Raw genomic sequence first — 19,454 nt, 5'->3', positions numbered from 1 at the left:
GAAATGATCTTAAGAAACTAATACACCACATCGTGTTAAGCTATCTACATAATGCCGGTTTTATCGGTTCTCCGTTGCTGGACATACCAGTCCTACTCCCTATTCACCTTCCGGTTTGTGCACTCTCCGATATTTGTGACTTCAATTAACCAGCGTACCTTATTTATAAACTATGGGTTTTCATTATCCGAGTACGTCCATACGTACGAGCGGGGTAATACATGAGACAGCGTTTTTTGCTCCCTGTTTTCTTCCAGTTTACTTACCGGCTAATTCACTCTCCGGTGTAGATGCCTTTCCGGTTTGTGAGTACAACCAACCAGCGCACTTGAATACTAAAATGTGTTGTTTCCATTTTGGTCCGCCCCAGGTCCTTTCCTAGTTCACAATGATACGGAGGGCCGCCAGACTGTTTATCTTCCGGCCCGAAGTTTCCGGTTTGTGCTATCTACCAATCGGAGCACTTCTTTGAGTACGAGCGGCGTTATTTCATATACCGGCTCCCATAGGGTCCTAACCGCTTTGGTCTGTCCATTCAGAACAGCCGTGCTGCTACTGGTCTTCTTGTCTCCGATTCCGTTTTACATGATGGCTTTTCTGCTTTAGCGTCATGGTGTCAATGAAGAGCCAATCATTACATGGCTGACTTTGTAGAGAGCTCTCTATCTGGTCCGCCCAAGGTAGTTTTAACCCGCAGCTCTATACAGCCTCGCCACCTTCCCCTCGGCTCAGATGCCAGACCGAGGTAACGACGGAAAGGTGAGTAAGGGCTGCGTCAAGCTGTGCTGCCGCGTTAGCTTTGGGTCATTTTCTAGATATGTTATTCTATATCCAAGAGATGTGCTACTTTGCAAAGTCTTTATATTTTTAAATTTTGTTGTTGGACACACCTCGCCTTGAATATTTACTCTTAGGCAATTGACTTCAAGAGGTGTTCGATGTAGCACTTGTTCATTTCTTCTTTTGAAATGTAATTACAATTTTAGCATGTAAGAATCTGTCACGCATAGAGAGTCCCCCAGTCACTGATGCCAAAGACCTGGGTTTCTGCCTTTTTGTTTCATTTTGAATCTCGAGTCACATAGCCATTGTATTAAGTACACCTTGGCATAAATGTACACATGTCACATACAACTTTTTATATTTTTATCTTGATCCAGTGCGTGGCCTCTTTGTCCTGAGCGAGCGCCAGGCGAGGTGAGGTCGTTCCCCCCCCCCTACATTTATGGGTGAGTGGAATATACCAGATGTGGAGACATCCAGCATAACTCATCAGATGCGTTTCTTTAATTTTGACACTTGCTCTGTTTTGTGTATGTTCTTTTTTTGTTTCCTTTATCATAGGAGAGGTTTTGAAATTAAGATATGAGACTACTTCACAACTGGTAGGTCTACATAATCTACACTGATTATCACGTCTTGTGGTAAGTGTTGCAGTAGTGTACATCATAGGTCCTGATGAAAGCCCGTGGGGGCTGAAACATGTCGACCAACTATAATCTTTGATGAATAGTAATTTTTTACATACTATTTTCACTCTGTTTTTAAATATGCCGTCTTGATGGTCGCACCTAATAAAGCTTTCTTAGACATCAAAACAGGTATTTTTATATCACCACTATATTTGTTCATACTTTTCACACTTTCTGAGCACTGCAACTTGCCCCTTCAGCCTTAAAACTCTCATCTATTGGTTGATGGTCTAATTTGATGATCCTATACTAGCAATCCTCAAGAAACACTCTGAGGAGGTGTCTAGCGGATACCATCTTTTCAAAAAAAAAACCAGATGAAGCTCCGCCAATGGGTGGGATGATGGGTATTCTTTCTTTTGTTTTGATCCCTCATTTCTCTCTCCTCTGTCACTTCTTGGATAACCTCTTGGTATGTTTGAGTCCGGATACCACTAATAGGTAACGCCATAATGTAAATTTTAAAAGACCCTTGGTATCTTTCGTGTGTTATTGAATAGTACAGTTGGGGGACAAGATACAAGCAGGTCTATAAATACTAATTCCCCTGGGACCCTTTCTCATATTTTGGCTTTTGGTATTTCAGAATGTAGCCATCAGTGCTGCCCTGAACCACAGCACGCTACAGACGCATAATCCATTCCTCCTGTGAGCTGCGTCACTCATGTTGCACTGCTGCTCATCCCCTTGTGCTCCCTGGTGCACATCACCCACCATAGCTCTCTGCATAAGGAGCAGCACCTGCTTCTGAAATACGTGAATAATGAATGCTTCCCATACGGAAGTGATGGCAGATTTAAACGCGGTAATTGGAGTTAGCGACGAGCAGCCAATCAATGTGCGCCTCGCAGCCTCTCTTTCATTGTAGCTGTAATGGAGGCTGGCTGCGGTATGGTACATGTGCCTCATCCTAATGTAGCTTTGTCTCGGTTTCGAAGTTTCCTCTTACAACCATATTTGGGGCAGTTTTTTAAGTCGAATGTCATCTTTTATATTAATTCGTTAGTGAAAGCTAAACCAGATCACTCTGCAAAAATAAAGGTAGAATTCGGACACGTGTGGCTGAAGGGTTCCAAAAAACGCGGACTTAAATACAGGGTGAGCTGCACACTTACAAATGTTTACTGATATTTAAGGGAAAATATGACCTAAATGTGGGTGCTGGCCTTGCCCGCATGGCATGAATTTAGGGGCTTTCACGGCGTCGCTGTCATTTGCCTTTCTATATTTTAATCTCACACCATAGAAATGAGGCAATATGCAAGGCTTGAGGCAGACCTCTCAGACTGCTTTCATAGTCGGGGCTGTCTCAGCCCAGGACTCCTCTCCTAGCTGAAAGGGGGCTTTAATGGTGGTTTGGGAGTATGTGGAGCCGAAAGCGTTCCTTACACATTCTAGAGTGCAGCGGTGCACTGCCAGCCTCAACCAAAGCATGTGTTCAGCTCCAACATGACGATGCATGCTCGGTCCTCGAAGTGGGCAGCCATGGGGCTCTACCGATGACTGATCACAGATACACCAAAGGAGACCGGATCAGGAAGCCATAAGCAAAGCGCAAGCCTTGCATTACTATGTATTGATGTGTGAATTTCTATATATATATTACTGGCTGTTCTGACATGAGTGAGCGTCTGCCAGTGCTAAAGAAGTACTCTTTATGGGCCGGTGCAAACATTAATGACGTTACTAACAGCAGGATTGTTAGTATTAAAAGTGTTTTTAACAGTAGTTGTAATATATATATATATATATATATATATATATATATATATATATATATATATATATATATATATATATATTTTTTTTTTTTTTTTAAACAAATTTTTATTGTTTTTTTTGTCACAAAACACACATCAAATTGTTGCATTTCCCATATCACCCCATCGTATGTAAGTGGGTCTTTACAATAGAGTCCTAAATAGTGGACCCCAGTATGAACAGGGTCAAGGGTATAAAATCTCAAGGAAGGGCAGTCCTACCCTTTCTTGCCCCTAGTATTCAAGAAGATGCTAAAGTTCCCCCCCCCCCCCCGGTTCCACCATCGGTGCATGGTTTACATTGCAGTAATTGTGGTTCTGAAGCACAGGAGCCGTCAGGTAAGGGTTCATGCAGTGTACCTGTCGTGTTATAGGGGTAAAGTCCAGTCATAGTGTTAGTCCTCCGGGTCGTGTCGTGTGTCATAGTCACGCAGTGTTTGTACCAGGGCCTCCCACGCTTGTGCCATCTCCAAAGCCTTGTCATTCTGCTGTCGTCGTGCCGATTGAAACCTCAGTGTGCTCTCCCCACCAGCCCATTTAAGGAACTCATTGCGCCATCTAGCACCCGCAGGACCAGTCTGTGCCTTCCAGTGTCGTGTAATTTCGCGCTTCGCAAGGATGAGCCCCATGTCTATGAATTTGCTTGTAATCTTATTTTTTAGGGGTATGTGGACACCAATGGAGGACCCCAATGGAGGACCCCAACAGCCATGTCAAACCTCAAGTCTTGCTCTGTCACCTCATTAAGAGTATCACCCACTATTTTCCAATAAAGGTTTAGACTAGGACATGTCCATAGCATGTGATCGAGCTCTACACCAACTGCCTTACATCTGAGGCAGCCTGCGGAATCTACAGCAAAGTATTTTTTGATCTTTCCCTGGGTCAGGTATGCCCGATGGAGGATGTAGAAGTGGACTAGTTGAAATCGCGCATTACGCGTGCTCTTCCAAGCCCGTCGCAGCAGTTGTGCCCATACTGTCTCGGGAATTTCTCTCCCTATATCAGCCTCCCATTTACCCTTTAGCGTCTCTAGAGGAGGCAATCCCTCGTTAGTCATTCTGGAGTAAAGGCACGTAACTGCCTTAACCGTTCCCGCTGCCATCATGGTCTATTGGCAGGCCATCGTCGTTTTTGGTTCGTTGAGCCCCTCCTTCCAGTGTGCTTGTATTGCACGTGTGAGTGCCAAATGCAGCAGAAAGTCTCCCCTAGGTAGTTCATATCGATCTAAGAGCGTCGGAAACGGCAGTAGCGTTCCGTCTTCATAAAGGTCTCCCAGAACTTGGATCCCCGCCTCCTCCCATTTCTGCAACTGTGACCAATCTCCGCCATGTGGCAGTACTGTTAGCATCCCCAGTGGAATTTTGACGGCATATGGGTGAGTCACGCCCGCCCTACGTTGTGTCCGGTTCCAGCATAGTCTAATTGTTTGTTCCTCTTGCGTGAGGTCACGAAGGACTAATCTTTGCTGCATTGCTATATAAGAGAGCACATGTCTAGGTATTCCTAGGCCCCGTCTATCCTCCGGTCCTCTGAACTCGCGTGCTATTTCCTGGATGTATATCTGTAATTGAGCCGCTAAATAATACACTTCAAAGTCGGGGACAGCTAATCCCCCTTCTGGTTTAGGTCTCATCAGTGTTGTAAGAGCTACTCTGCGTCGGCCCGTTCCCCAGAGAAAGGACACGATCATAGATTTCAGGAGCCGGTAGTTGTAATATTAATGTCATTATTTTTTCATACAGCGCTTCAAAACGCACTTCTATAATTCCTAAGCATTACTTTTACACAATTTAAGGACACAATTGATAAGAACTCGACAGCTACAATGTTAAAAAAAATATATCTTTTTAGGCATGCAGCTTTCAAATATTTTTCTGATGTGCTTTGGATAAACGCGACATTAAAGTGCAATAATTAATATTTAACATGGGAGTTTGCATTACCTTTATAAAAGTGGGAGTTTGAATTACCTTTATAAAAGCCTGCCTATAATTTCCTTATTACAAGTGACTTATGACATCTTTAACCGCGTGTCTTGCTGAAATGATGTAGGCACTCAACTGTAATGCCTAGGTATAATTGAGTTCTGTTGTGACCATGCGTGCTACTAGTTAATGAGGCCGGCAGGTGTTCCTGACTTCAGTGTTGAGACATCTGAATGTATTGACAAGAATGATCTACAAAGCTATAGACAGTATAACAACTACATTTAACACAACAAAAGTGTTTGAGACTAATAATTCAGTAGCAGCTTTAGTCTAAGGGCGTTTTAAATAAATTAAATTACTTGATAATCACTGATTGTACATTAAAAACATATGTTGCATAGATTCAGCGGAAGCTGAGCTGCCGGCCTTGTCGTCTACAAGGAGTAACTAATGGGGGGCTGCTAAAAACCGTACTGTCCATCACAATGGACAGTACCGATTGTACTTGCTATCACAAACATGCATTTGCAATACAATAGGTCTCACATTTGCGAGAGTTTGAGCTATTGGCATTGTAAATGACAAAGCCTTTTATTTATGCATTTGAAAACCTGCAAGCTGTGCCTAAACAAACACGTTCTACTTATAGTCCTTGCTTATGAGAAACAAGGTGGCCAGTCTCCTTTACTGCAAGCCTTGCTTCTTGTAAGCAAGGACTATACATACAAAGTGCGTGTTTATGCGCCGCTTGCAGGTTTTCAAAACTAATTAATAAAAGGCATTGTCATTTACAATGCCAATAGCTCCAACTCTCGCAAATGCGAGACCTATTGCATTGCAAATGCTTGTTTTTCATTTGAGGTTGACTAGCCTTGCTAACGAAGGGTATCAGGGTTTGACTGCCACAGAAACTAAATGAACACTATTGGTAGCCATCCAAGGGTGCATTAGCAGAGCTATTCATTGAATCATGTGAGGTTTGGCATTCTTCTAATAAAGGTGTTGTGACCCACAACATGCCTGTTGGTTCGGTTGGCTTTCCACTAAATTCTTGAGAAATTGTTATTTATGGACATTTTAAAATATTATATGACGAATGTCAAATTTGTGTCTCGGGAAATAAAAGAATATTTGTACATTTTTATTAAGCATTTCACTGTTGCCCAGTACAGTCCATAAAACATTTAACTAGCAGGTTTTTCAGGGATGGAAGCTTAGATGTTTTTAAGTGATACGTTTTGGAATTTGCCTCTCAATCCACTACTTGTGTGAGCTTTTCCTTTTATTATGTCTCAAAATACTCGTTTCGAAATTGGTGACAAATTGCATCCAAGAGTGCATGGTCGGGGATAATATGCTGGTAATCAGATAGTGATGGCGGTGCAAAGGATAAGCTAGAAAAGATCTGACTGGTTACATCATGCCAATGTGGATAATTCCAAGATTGGAGATGGGAGGGGGGGGGGGTGTCTGGATTTGCAAGCCTTTTATGGCTCTCAAGATGCAGTCCAATGTTTTTATGTCTACGTGTATTGTACATTGGATAGGGGTACCAAAAAGGGTCAAGTTCAAATCCCATTGCAAAGTCCACAAATCTGCACATCAGACAGGACCTCTTTTCTTAAAGTCAAGATTTACCAGTTATATGCCTAACCACCTACTGCATTCAGCCAGTGCCAATCTCGTTACACTCCCTACATTCAGGATGGCATGGGCTGGCTGATGAGCTATTACAGGCGTCGCAGCTATATAATTCTCTCCCCCTTTTGCTGGGTTCCATTGACAATTTCTTGGTCGTCAGGAAATAACTGAAAACCTGGCTCTACACTCCTTAAACGATTGTGTGGATAGGCTCCTTTTTGTTTCATTTTGATTAGAAGTGCCAGTACACCTTTCATGGTGATAAAACACTCTACAAATATAATATCATCATCATTAATAATCAATGTGAGCAAATGTTCTGTTAAATTTCAGAATGGAGCATGGTGGCCCAAGAGATTTGTGGCCAAATCTAAAGAGAATGTTGGTGATCCAAAATCCAAATTTTGTGAGTTTAATGAAAACCTTTTCGTAGTGTTGATATATCTTCCAGTTGCAATGATGATCCCAATTCTATCAGTTTTTGTGTGAATGTAAGTCAGATTGGCAATAATGATCGGAAATTGGTATCCATCTGTTGTAATCATATGTCAGTCAGACTACTACATCTAGTGTGAGTGGTGTTGACAACACTGTTGCACCTAAGGGATAGACTTCTCAGACTGCGTTGTCAAAATGTTGTGGTATGCGTTATGTCAATTCCCCGATGATTGAATAAAGTGGTGCAGAAGGCAAGCTATTTGAAGAACTATGTTTTCTAATAGTGGTCTTTATTAGTTGCACACATGATGATCTACATTTTAGAGTTCTGTTGTGTATTAATTTTTTCAGTATTTATTTGTTGTGCTTAACGTGCATTTTTGTGATACTATAGCAATACTAGGCAATGTTAATAGTTTTGTGAGATTGTTTTTCTAGTGATTTATACCTTTTTAGGAACTTTTGCTATTTTCATTATAAAGAGAGTAATTTATTGTGTTGAGAGATTTGTCACTGCTTCTCACGCTCATTCATGCTTCCATTTCTTTTATGGAATGCTGCATGCATTAGAATGTAGTTGTCTGCTTGGCTGAGATGGCGTTCACAGACAGATGGTCAAGAAGACAGGATGAGGGGCACCCTGCTAGCACAGTTGGTGTGGTTGTGATCAGATTTGTCTTATATTAAACAAGAATCTTTTTATATACTTTGTGTATGAGGTGCAATTGCTAGATTAATAACTATGCTGGCAAAGTTGGTCCTTGAGAATTTTGTAGGAAGAGTAGTGCAGAAAGAAGTCAGCACTTCAGGAAAGGAGGCTGTGCAGTCTGTTTTAGGCAAGAGAAGAAGGGTGAATATTTTTGACAAAGAGTTCTGGTCGTTATCCGAGAAAAAAGAAGGATAAACACAGGAAATAAGTATTGGGCAAAAGGACAGAAATGCGTAGCTTGCCGTAGAGCTGGTTGAGGCAGGTGTTCCAAGCACCACAAAGGTGTTGTATAAGACACACGCAGAGAAGGTGCAATAAGCAGTACAAAGGTAAATGTAGTCTCTTTTAGATTTGGATGAATATCTTTTACTAAGAAAATTTGAATGTGGAAGAAGTAAAGTTGAATCTTGAGTGTTTTGAAAAATCCAGAGATCAGAAAATTGGAGCCAAACTGCTTTTCGTTTTTAAGGCAACACAGATACAGCCATGATTCAGAAAGCTGTAAGGCTATGTTGACGAAGATAAGCCTAAAGCTGGCTGATAAAGAAGCCAGTTTATTTGGTGAAGGTTGGCAAAAAGTTTTGGAAAATGTATCCAAATGTATTCATATAAGCAAAAATTCTATAAGCATGTTTTTTGACAGCGATAGTTTCATCAGAAGGTCAGGAGAAGGGCCTCCCAGCCGCTTGTTTTGAAAGACCTGACCCATATGTCGAATAGTGGATCAGTCTGAGGGTTTCGTACCACTACATGGTTCTTCCCACAGAAAAGAAAAAGTAGATGGTGAGCAAATCGAGGACTTGATCACCTGACACAGCAGAAAAGTCTAGATTTTCTTTGGAATCAGCTGTGAGCGGTCATGGTTGGGGCGCTCCTTTAGGCAACCGGGAAACCTATGGAAGGAGGAGAGGAGTCGGCAGATAAATTGCTTAGAGTTGAAGGCTGGTTTGTTTGCATTGGAAACTGTTTTGGGATTTTTTCAGAAGAGAATGCTGTTGCTTATGAACAATATATTCACAGTATATATTTAAATCAATTGGGAGGAAACCGGATGAAACAGTTGAAAGAATTAAAAAGAGTGTTGGCATTATTGTCTAGAACACAAGGTGTCACTCAAGGTGGAGAATTACTAGGTCCAAAGAATGTAGTTTGGGAGGGAATTTCAAGGCAATTGGGAATATTGCAGTGATAAGTTGAATCCAGTGTATTTCAGGAGGAGTAAGTATGGGTTATTTTAGAAAGAGTTCTTTCTGTATCCAGATAACAAATCATTTAAGGGATTATTTCAGTGGGAGCCTTAGATGTGGATACAATTTGGCAGCATTGGTGGAGCAAAGAATGTTATGCTTTTCCTCCATTCATGATGATTCAGTGGGTTTTGATGATGGTTCAGAGACTGGAGTGTCGGTTTGTATTTGTGAGATAGTGTTTGGGTGTCACAACCATGGTTACCAGAAGTAGTAGAACTAGCATTGGAAGAACCACATCTGATTTATGCTGAAAGAGGTAGGTCTGTTTACAGGAGCAGAAGGAGAGGAGCATCATCTTGTAGAGACTGACGTCTCGAACCTTCTTCATTTGTGATCAGGACGTCCTAGGGCCAGTTGCCCCTCTTCATTCTGGTCTTGGTGTAACTCTCATTTGTTTGCCAACTGCTGGCTGTAGCTGGACATAGGGGTGCACTCACTAGCTGTGAAGCGACGAGAGCGCAGCCAAGAACGTGGAGGCTGTTCCTGAAGGACTTAGCTGAAAAGCACAATGTTTCATAATCTCAAACTAGTATAAACATCATATGTTTTTTTTATACCAAATATATATACTTTGAGAATTTGGTTTGAGAGCATGTTGATATCAAAAGCAACCAAATTAAGGCTTTAATCCGTTCCTAAATATTAGTGGACTGTCACAGAACCTGGCTGCAAAAATATGTACTCCGTAAACCACTTTAGATGTTATTGTAACAGTGCAAAATGATATTTCTATTACTTCTGTACCACATAGCTGCATTTTCACGGCTGCACAGGAAGTCTGCATACAAATGCAGACTAAAACAAGCATTTGCAATGCAATCGGTCTTCCATTTGAAAGAGTTAGACATTGTAAATGAGTGTCTTTTACCAATGTGTTTTGGAGTGGAATTGTGTGGGTTGAATTTGAATTGTTAGTTGATGAATTGTGTGGTGTGCAGTGTATTTGTGTAGTGGAATTATGTGGCCTGATGAATAGACAGTGATGTGAGCTGCATAGAATAGACAGAGAGAAGATAGTGAGGGATAGCTAGTTTGTGAACGAAGTGGTGAATGAGCTCCAGACAGAAAAGCAGAATAAGTGTGTGAAAAAGAGAAACAAGCATTTACAATGCAATGGTTTCGCCTTTGGAAAAGTTCGAGCTATTGGCTTGCTCATGACATTTTTTTTTTTACTTACAAATAAATGGCATTGTTATTTACATTGCCAACGGCTGACACTACAGGTGCAGGCACACCCGTCCAATGGCAGAAGTACTGAGGCTGCCATGAATCTAGAGTTCTGTACTGCCATTTACCAACCTGTGTTGAGAGTTGAGAGGTTAGATTTCTAAAAGTGAAAGTTGAAATCGCATTGCGCTTATAGCAGCAGGGTGTCCGGCAGCTTTAGCCTGGGAGCCGCCCCCTCTCACCCCTCAGCGCCAGTACACAGAGTGATGCAAACACATTGTACTACTGAAAAGGGAGGGCTTGGAGTTATTAAAGAAATGGATATGCCCAAGACTATCAAAGATGTGTGAATAAATTGTGGCTTGCAGTATAACGAGATCGCAAATTGTTGGTCTGTGCGTGGAAGCTTTCTCTGATGCTTTTCCTGCCTGTCAGGTTGGCACAGCTTTCGAACGCCACTAATCTGCGTGAATATTAAATGGGTACACATGATCATCCTTTAATATTTGTTTGGATTGAGTCCTTCTGTTGTTTTAATAAGTGGAGTCTTCTAGAATGCTTGTTATCTGTCTGCTATGCAAACAGGATTTATTATTGACATCGAGCGGATTTTCCTTAGTGTTGTAGCTCCTGGCAGTGTGCTTTCGAGTTACGGGAACTGACTTTTTTTTAAAAAATAAAATAGCTGCAGCATCATAGGATATTGATTAACAGCCCTTTCACTGCAGACCTCGTTATCTAGACAGTTTATTGCGGTTTGTTTCTGCATCCAGTCACAAACCAAGATTAGGCCATGGGGCATTACCGCTCCATACATCTATCGAAGCGCTTGGAAGAGAGCTGCCTGTCACAACAGAGTGATCATGAACCCAGGCAATCTCTGCCTTACACACACTGGTGTTCATCATCTACGCATTCTCACGCGCACGCACTCTTCCACTTACCCACCCAAGCACGCCAACATACTTTCATTGATGTAAACACTCGTGCACCCATGGGCTCTCACTCACATCCACAGTCACGCACTCGCACTCACTCATGCATCCAGACACTCACTCGTTCACAGCAGGGCACTCACTCAAATGCGGACATGATCGTACACTCACACTCTAGGGCTGACAGACACTGGCACAAGCTACCTCGCGGGCTTCTACTCACAAACTTTACACTTTCGACTCACTTCGGCAATGATAGATAGCGCCACAAAATAAACCCCGAGTCTGTTCTGCCGCTGCTTTCTCTGCAAGCCCTTGTGTGCGCTGAACAGGGCGGCACCTTTGCTGCCTATGAATACCAGCCGTAAATAAAAAAACACCCAAACTGGGAGAGCCCTTCAAAAATAACTCCTGTGAACTCTGTGGGTATACACCCTTCATGACAATCCGCCTCGAGGCGCTACAGTTTGCAGGTCTATGTATGTCTACACACTCAACCATTCAACTCCGGGAAAGGGGACAAAGAAGAACCTCTTCCCCCGCCACCCAAAACCCGCACCCAAGACCCAGCGTGAGGCCACTCACCACCAGATGGGGTACCCGGCCAGCACCCAGGTGCCGCCCACCGCACACGAGACCAGTATGCCCAGCAGGTACAGGATATCCATCAGTCCTGGAGGGAGGGGGGGTCCCGGGCGGGGGACAGGAATTCAGGGAGCACACGAGCCGTGCCACGTGAGCCGACAGTGTGCCAGGCAAACACCGCACGCATCAGTCCAGGCTGCCTTAATACGAAAGGACGAGCCCTTTCTTCGGGAAATGGGAGAGAGCAGGACAACGGACCACCTCTGCTTGGAGTTTCACAAGTATGTACACTACCCAGGCGAGGCCTTTCCTTCTGAGCCAACCATGGCGACTAGTCACGAGCTCAGGGGGTCACACGCATGCCAGGGGCGCTTCCCCAATTACAGCGCTGACTTCCTACAACACAGACACAACAGGCCCCATCCACACAGTGAGCGGAGCACTATGCCAAGTCACGCGGGAAGCGCCTTGAGGAGTTCCGGTTCACAGGGAGGCGCTATAAAGCAGTCTTCAGTGCCCAGGACAGCCGCACAGAACACGCCAAGGGAAAGGAGGGTTTTTCACCGAGTGCAGTGGCCAGGGAGGCTGTGGGGGTATCCGATGGGCAAGGTAATATGTCCCGTAGCATACTCGGGAAGTCGAGCGGCTTAAAGACCCAGCGGGAGGGGGGTGGGGGGGGCTCACGGACAGCGGCAGGGGGGAGGGAACGGCAGCACTCACCTCGACTTCCTCCAGCGGCGGTCGGCCGCGTAATGGGAAAAACAAACGAATAAAAAAAAAACGAAACTCCGCCCACCGCCGCGATGATGACATCGCAGAGGCGGAGAGCGAAAAAATCGCGGGAACGCCCCCGAATCTGGTCCGGCCTTGACGGACAGATCTCTGTTCCAATGGCTAGCCTCCATTTATGGAGCTAGCCAATGGAACAGAGGGCGGATTAAAGTGTCCCTTACTGAAGACTACAGATTTCTCCTGGAGGCGGAGCTAAAGCTCCGTGCTCCAGGCGAAACCTAAAAAGGGGAGAACAGTCTAAAAACTTATAAAGAGTGCGTTTGTGCATGCAGAAACCCAAAGAAGAGGAAAGTGTGGGTGTGAAGGACAGAAATTCAAAAAAGGCACCGGAAAGAAACTGTATCCGAAGACCTTAAGTGAACCAATATGAGACAGTCTGGAAGCGTGCATGAGAGAGCAAGAGAGTTGTGTGAGAGAGGGCGTGATGAGTGATAGGGGCAAGGGGCTCGAAAGGTGGACCACTTCATGAGAGAGCAAGAGAGTTGTGTGAGAGAGGGCGTGATGAGTGATAGGGGCAAGGGGCTCGAAAGGTGGACCACTTCACAGCCCTTTGAGGTACAGGAAGGTAGCATGTGTAATCAGATAGTATGGAGAAAAGACCGGGAGCATGAGGGGGGTGTTGGGTGTGTGGGAGAGATGACCGGGTTGGTGGAAGTGCTATGTAGAGATGGGTTGTGGGATTGTGTGGTGTGGAGTTGTGTAGTGGTAATATGTGCCATGGTGTGGAATAATTTGGATAGTAATTAAATTGCATTAACTAGTGGAATTATGTATAGTGATAGTGTGTGTTATGGAGTTAATTATGTGGAATGGTATTGTGGAGTGGTATGTTGTGGATTGTAATTATATGGTGTGCGGTTAACTTTTTTAGTATTTTGTTGGAATCTGTGTTGTGTATTGGAGGTGTAATGTGGTATTATGTTGTGTAGTTAAAATATGTAGTTTGTGGTTGAATTATGTGGTGTGTATTGGAATTGTGTGGAGTGGAAATTTTGTGGCGTAGAACTGTGTATGCTTGAGTGAAAATGCGTATTGGAATTATGTGGCATGGTGTGTAGTGCATTTATGTTGTTTGCTGATATGTGCCACAGTGTGCATTTATTTTGGGTGTTTTTATGTTGTATTGTGTACAGTGTAAATATGAGGAATGTGCTATTATGGACTCCCAGTCATGCTTTCTAGTGGCAGAGCTGCAGATACTATAATGCAAAGCAGCACAAGCTAAAAAAAAAAGTGAAAAAACGCACCTAGAGAACTGTCTAAATAAAAGCAAGAACTGCTTAAAATACCTAATTTGGCAGTTATCTGCATTTATTCAAATGTATCGTCTCAACCGCCGATGCTGCCAAGTGGACCCACATCACGTGTGAACAGTTAAATGAGTCCTAGCTTTTTGGCCAACAGCAGTTTGCATTCTTGAACTTGTGTTTTATTTTTACATTAAGTATGGGCTTGCAAAGCCAAGCCTGGAAAATATTTCTGGCTAAAACCCAGACTACCCAAAGGTGTCCAACTTTACTGGGCAATAGACGGGTAAGGAAGACCCCGACGCACAATACCACCTCATTAATATTCGTAACATCTGCCCAACCTCATGACCCACTTCAACAGAAATCTTCATCTCTACTGTACTACCACAATGACTTCTAACACAGTAGCCCATTTTTCTCTCACTAACCATTCCTTCCCACGATAAAAGTACTCGGCTTGACCTGAAATGCAAAATAAACCAACATATGCGTTAAAATGGTTAGTTAATGCCCTGCTGCTTAGAACTGCAACACAAATACAGGTTATTGGAGTGCACCATGCTTTTCAGTCTTATGTTTTCCTTTAACAAACTAATGCATTCTGAGAGCTGTGTTTTTTGATCTTTTAGAACGAATCAATTGAAATAAAGTGCCAAGCTAAAGTGGTTTGTGAAGGAAAGACCATAGGATTCTGGTGGTAGAAGTCAAGGTATAACTCAAGCTCCACGCATAAGGAAGCACTTCATTTCCAAATGAAGTCATTACTTGCCTTGCCTTTGGCTTCTTCCACAATAGCCGGTCTTCGAGTGCTGCAGGAGTTCCTCTTACTAGCGCTATGCCTCTGCGTGTCTGCACGAAACATCAACTTTAATGACAATTTTTTTTTTTTTTGACTAAAGTGCAATATTTTTGGTGCAATCTTGAAGGGGGCTCATGTAATAATTAGATGCTTGAAGAACTGGCCAGGACAGTCCCGAAAAGCACGGTTTCTCCACTATAGTGAATACATGTATGTGTCCATTATAAAAGTGTGTACTACATAGAAAAGGCACTGGCTCCGCAGCATAAGGGCCCCAGTTGAGAATTCTGTGGCAGGAGGAATAACACAATAAGTGAGTAAGGTCACAGAAAACTCTCTCTCTCTCTCTTAGTAGGTGGGGGAAGGAATACAAGCCATGTGTGAGCTTTTTGTCCCGTGTCACATAAATAGCTTATGTTCAGATCCTGTAATGGTATGCACTACACACCATTAACTGCAGAATGTCAGGAAAAATTCTCTGTAGCAGCCGTGTGAGGGAAGGAAGGCAAAATATGCTGATCGTTGGTTCAGCTTCACTGTTGCAACCACGTGAAAGGCAAGCTTTGAAAAGATTACTTTATGCCCTGGCCTGTAAAATAGGGCCTAAATGTTCGCCCATGACATAATGCACAGATGGTGCCTCATTTGAATCACATGGAAAGGGAGCGGGGACAAAAAACTCTGTGTTCTGTGAATCAGGAGACTAAAAGCAATATTTGATGCCAACTGCCAACTTTGAAGCTCCCAGGTATGTTCCTGTGGTAGCAATAAAAATGAAGTGGCACGTGCAAAAAAAAAATTAAAGGCAGCCATCAGAAAGCAGCCGTTAGCTGAGCTCTAACGCTTAGCGAGCGTGTGAACAAGATGCACATAAAAAGGGTGGTCGGAGGGAATCACTGTGCTTGTGCTTGGAGGGTTGGGGCAGCGCTTCAAATGTGAGCCAGGTGGGGGAAAGCAATAGAGCATTAAAAGGCTCGACTTTGAAGCTTCAAGCGCGCTGAAGAAAGCTAAGGAAGCCATCAGCTCAGGAGGAGCTGCTAGAGGACGGCTAAAAAAAATAGTCCTCTCCAGTATAATAAATAACATGTAGAGTAAGAACACATGTAAAAAGAGCAGGCCTCGTGGGAGGTTACAACTTGAGAAAAGGAGGTACTAAGAAGGGACTACTAAACCTATTAAAAAATCAAAAGCCACCATTTACAAAGGACAGTAACAGGAGCCAATTGAAAAGATGGGTGGAAACAAGGGTGGTGCTTAAGTCCATACCTGAATACAGCAAGCGCTGCCTAGGCGAGACCTAAACCGCTCTCCATTTAAAACGAGGATTGTTTAGAAGACCTTTGTGACTGCAGAGGTCAGAAACACCTGATGTTCAAATCACAAAATGGGGGAAACCCGGTAACAGATGGATTTTCCCTACATGTTTATGGTGAGAGAGGTAAACAGATAAACAGTGACGTGCTGGATCCATTGAGTAGTGATGGCGGAAGTAAAATACCTTAATCAACAGGGAAAGATAAATGGTGGATAGTGAAATTGATAATTTCTATACAAAAAGCAGCAGAAGGATAGAGGAATCTTCTGATAGATAAAACAGTCATGCCGAGGAGGTTAAGTTGTACACATACTTGGGTAACACCGTCACTTGGACGGGGTATATGGAGACATGGCAGTGAGACAAGGAGAAACAGACCTCTCAACAGGAGAGAGACACCCGGGAGGGAAACATGAACACAGTAATTGGAACAGGGAGACATGATCATTAGGAAATGGAGGCTTGGAAATGTGACAGGGAGACATGGGCACCGGATCAAGCCAATGAAGAGACTGGTATGGCTTTATACAGACACTGGAACAAAGGGACACGTACACTGGAACATAGGGACACATACACTGGAACATAGAGACGCATATACTGGCACATGGAGTCACAGGCCAGGGATCTAGAGTCCCTCATAGAGAGAGATATGGACAGTGGAACAGAAAGACATGGACATTAGGGCAGAGGTACAGGCACAGGGGCAGAGGGCCAGAGAGACGTAACATAGCACTCAGACAAACAGACTAAGGCCAGAGACACTAACACACAGCACTCAAGAAACTAACACATTCAAGACCGTTCTTAGTAGAACAAGGCCAATGCATTGGCAAAGGTTTGTTTTTACAGGTGACCTGTAACAAAACAGAAAATTAAAGAAAAGCCAAGATCTCAGTGTTGGTGTTTGGATTTCATCAAACAAAAAAACAGATGGTCAGAAAGGTAGAAGTAGGCGGTACTGGGAGGACACTCCGATATTCGTCCAAGACTCACAATGTTGCTGTGTCTTTGCATTGGGTTTATATTGTACTTTCCTGTGTTCAGGGTGTCATCGTGGCATTTAATTCCCTGCCTTCTTTATATTCCACTCTTCAACAATGCATGTCTTTTTGCTGAAACCAAGTAACCCGCTGCAGTGTTCCCTCTCTTGCAGGCGTGCTGCTTGATCTTCTACAAAGGACCGGAAAAAAAGGCTATGTGGCTTTTCTGGAAAGCTTGGAACTATATTACCCGCAGCTCTACAAGAAAATAACTGGGAACGAGCCTGCCCGGGTCTTCTCTATGATCATAGGTAACAATGGGTCAACTTTGGTTTTTGGGATAGCTTTGGTTTTTGAGAATCCTCTATATAATGTATGAAATGTTTTTTCTTAAATGCATCCATGGTGATGTAAGATAAGGATGGTCTGTTGGTTACAGCTGAATCAATAATCGCGCCTAGAAGCCCAGGGCATCTTTGCTCTCGGAGTACAAGCTGATATTGGGCTCTCGTGGCCACAACTTACTCCCTGGTGGCTATCATTGCTGTGTTCTCTGGCTGCCTGGTTGCTTTTGTGCTGGAGGTGCTGGGGCCAAGGTGCATGTAACATTTATGGTTGCTGGTCACTGTTTACAGGCTGCCTCCAACCATAATGGATTTCTTGCTTTGTCAATAAGGGTCTGTTACAACCCTTTCCCTTCTTTTGCCAACTGCACCATTTTGTGTTTTCTTTTCTGTGCCCCTGTCCTGCTGTCTCTCTACTGTCCACTGCCACATGTACCCTCTGCGTATGCTGTCTTCACGCCTTTCAATGAACAGGTGGAGTGCTTGAATTAATCTCGGCCATAGCTTCAGCTCTGGGCAGCATCACCGTCCATCATTTTCACTTACCATGCTACCTCAAATTAGATCCAGAGATATGCAAATCTGCCTTGTTTTTTTATTTTTATTTATTTTTTAGGTTTTTATAGAGCGCGTAGTCACTCACGAGTATCCCAGCGCTAAACCTCGGGCTCCTAAGGGTTGAAGTGGGGGATGTCGACGACTCAGGGGAAAAGTAAGGTTTTAAGGGACTTCCTGAATCGTAGGAGATCTGGTTCCGCTCTGAGACTCGGGGGGAGCGCGTTCCATTTTTTTGCCGTGTTGACTGAGAAGCGGCGGCCGCCTGCGCGGGCCTTCTTCACCCTGGGAATCATGATAAGGTTTCCATGTTCTGACCGCAGCGCTCTCGTAGGTCTGTAGGGTATGATCCAGTTGTTGAGAATTGGGGGGCCTGCATTGTGCAGTACCTTATGGGCCAAGCAGAGGGCCTTGAAAGCTACTCTTTCCCTAACTGGTAGCCAGTGCAACTTTCTTAGTGCAGGTTTGGCTGATGTTCAGGCTGGAGTATTCGTAAGTAGTCGGGCTGCGGCATTCTGGGTTTTTTGCAATGTTTGGAGAGTGAATTCCGGTGCTCCCAAGTAAATGGCGTTGCTGTAGTCGAGTTAGATAAAATTAGGCCCTGGATCAGCAAAAGTCGAGACTGGAATGGGAGCAGGGGGAGCACCTTTCTGCCCCATGCACGTTGCAACCACCATGTTTAGATAGTTTTTGTGTGCTGTGTTTTCCCATGTACTTGCTTCATCTGCTGTGTTTCTCTGCCACCATGCAAACGGCGCCTAAGCCGTCCCTGATACTATCTACCCACCCCATCTGGCGTGTTGTTGGTGAACATGGCCATGGCATGGCAGTCATAAGTAGTTTGTTTCGCATCATCCACTGCGACGTCCTCATCTGCTGTCCTTCGGCTGCCTTGGTGGTCTCTACTGATGGCCTCACTGTCGATCTCCAGACTGTCATTAAGATTGGAGGCCCGTTTATCTTTCTGTGTATTTCTGTCTCCCTCCGAAACGCTAAAGTGACTATGATATGATTGTATTAATGTCCTTAGCTTTGCATGCCAGGTGTCACTTTTGATTCGCAATCCATCTCCTGACCTTCACAGTCTTTTCATTCTTCCCTCTGTCATGTCTCCCCCCTTGTTTCTTTTTATTCTTTCCCCACTGACTTTTTTCGTTCTACTTTGTGTTTGTGACTAGTGTCACATTCTACCCCCTCAAGGGCTCATTTACAAGCCTTTTGCGCCACCGGTGCTTGACTTTTTCACCATGTGATTACTTTCATTCACCCCCCTCGTGCCAATCTAATCAGTTTTCACCCCTCCAGTGGGGCAAAGGTAAAAGGTGGTTAATAAGCATTTCCTCAGGAGAAACCCAATAAATGAGATTGTATACCAAGGTATGAGGCTCACTTTATTAGCGACTGAAATGAGCTCGACTTACACCCAACGAGAGGGTCTGTCCTTCCAGGTGTCGAACTTGCAACAACTGAGTGGAACCAAGGCACAAGACTCCAACCCGGGGAGGCACGACGACGAGGCTCCAACCCG

General features: G+C 43.9%; 1 protein-coding gene across 4 annotated transcripts in view; it reads left to right on the top strand.

Moving 5' to 3' along the window:
• The window catches only part of CARD9 (caspase recruitment domain family member 9), a 260,551-nt gene that overhangs the window by 114,955 nt on the left and 126,142 nt on the right, over nucleotides 1–19,454 (top strand). For all 4 annotated transcript variants that reach the window (XR_013594687.1, XM_078641905.1, XM_078641907.1 and 1 more), the window contains one exon: nucleotides 17,201–17,338. Coding sequence is in view for 3 of the 4 variants with exons in the window: in XM_078641905.1 (XP_078498031.1) it covers nucleotides 17,201–17,338 (138 nt within the window). In the remaining variant the exon portion in view is untranslated. The remainder of the gene's footprint in view (nucleotides 1–17,200; nucleotides 17,339–19,454) is intronic.

Source organism: Lissotriton helveticus, chromosome 5_1 (assembly GCF_964261635.1).
Source record: "Lissotriton helveticus chromosome 5_1, aLisHel1.1, whole genome shotgun sequence".
NCBI lineage: Eukaryota > Metazoa > Chordata > Amphibia > Caudata > Salamandridae > Lissotriton > Lissotriton helveticus.
Note: the sequence above shows the minus strand (reverse complement) of the source record. Positions and strands in the feature narration are given on the sequence as shown.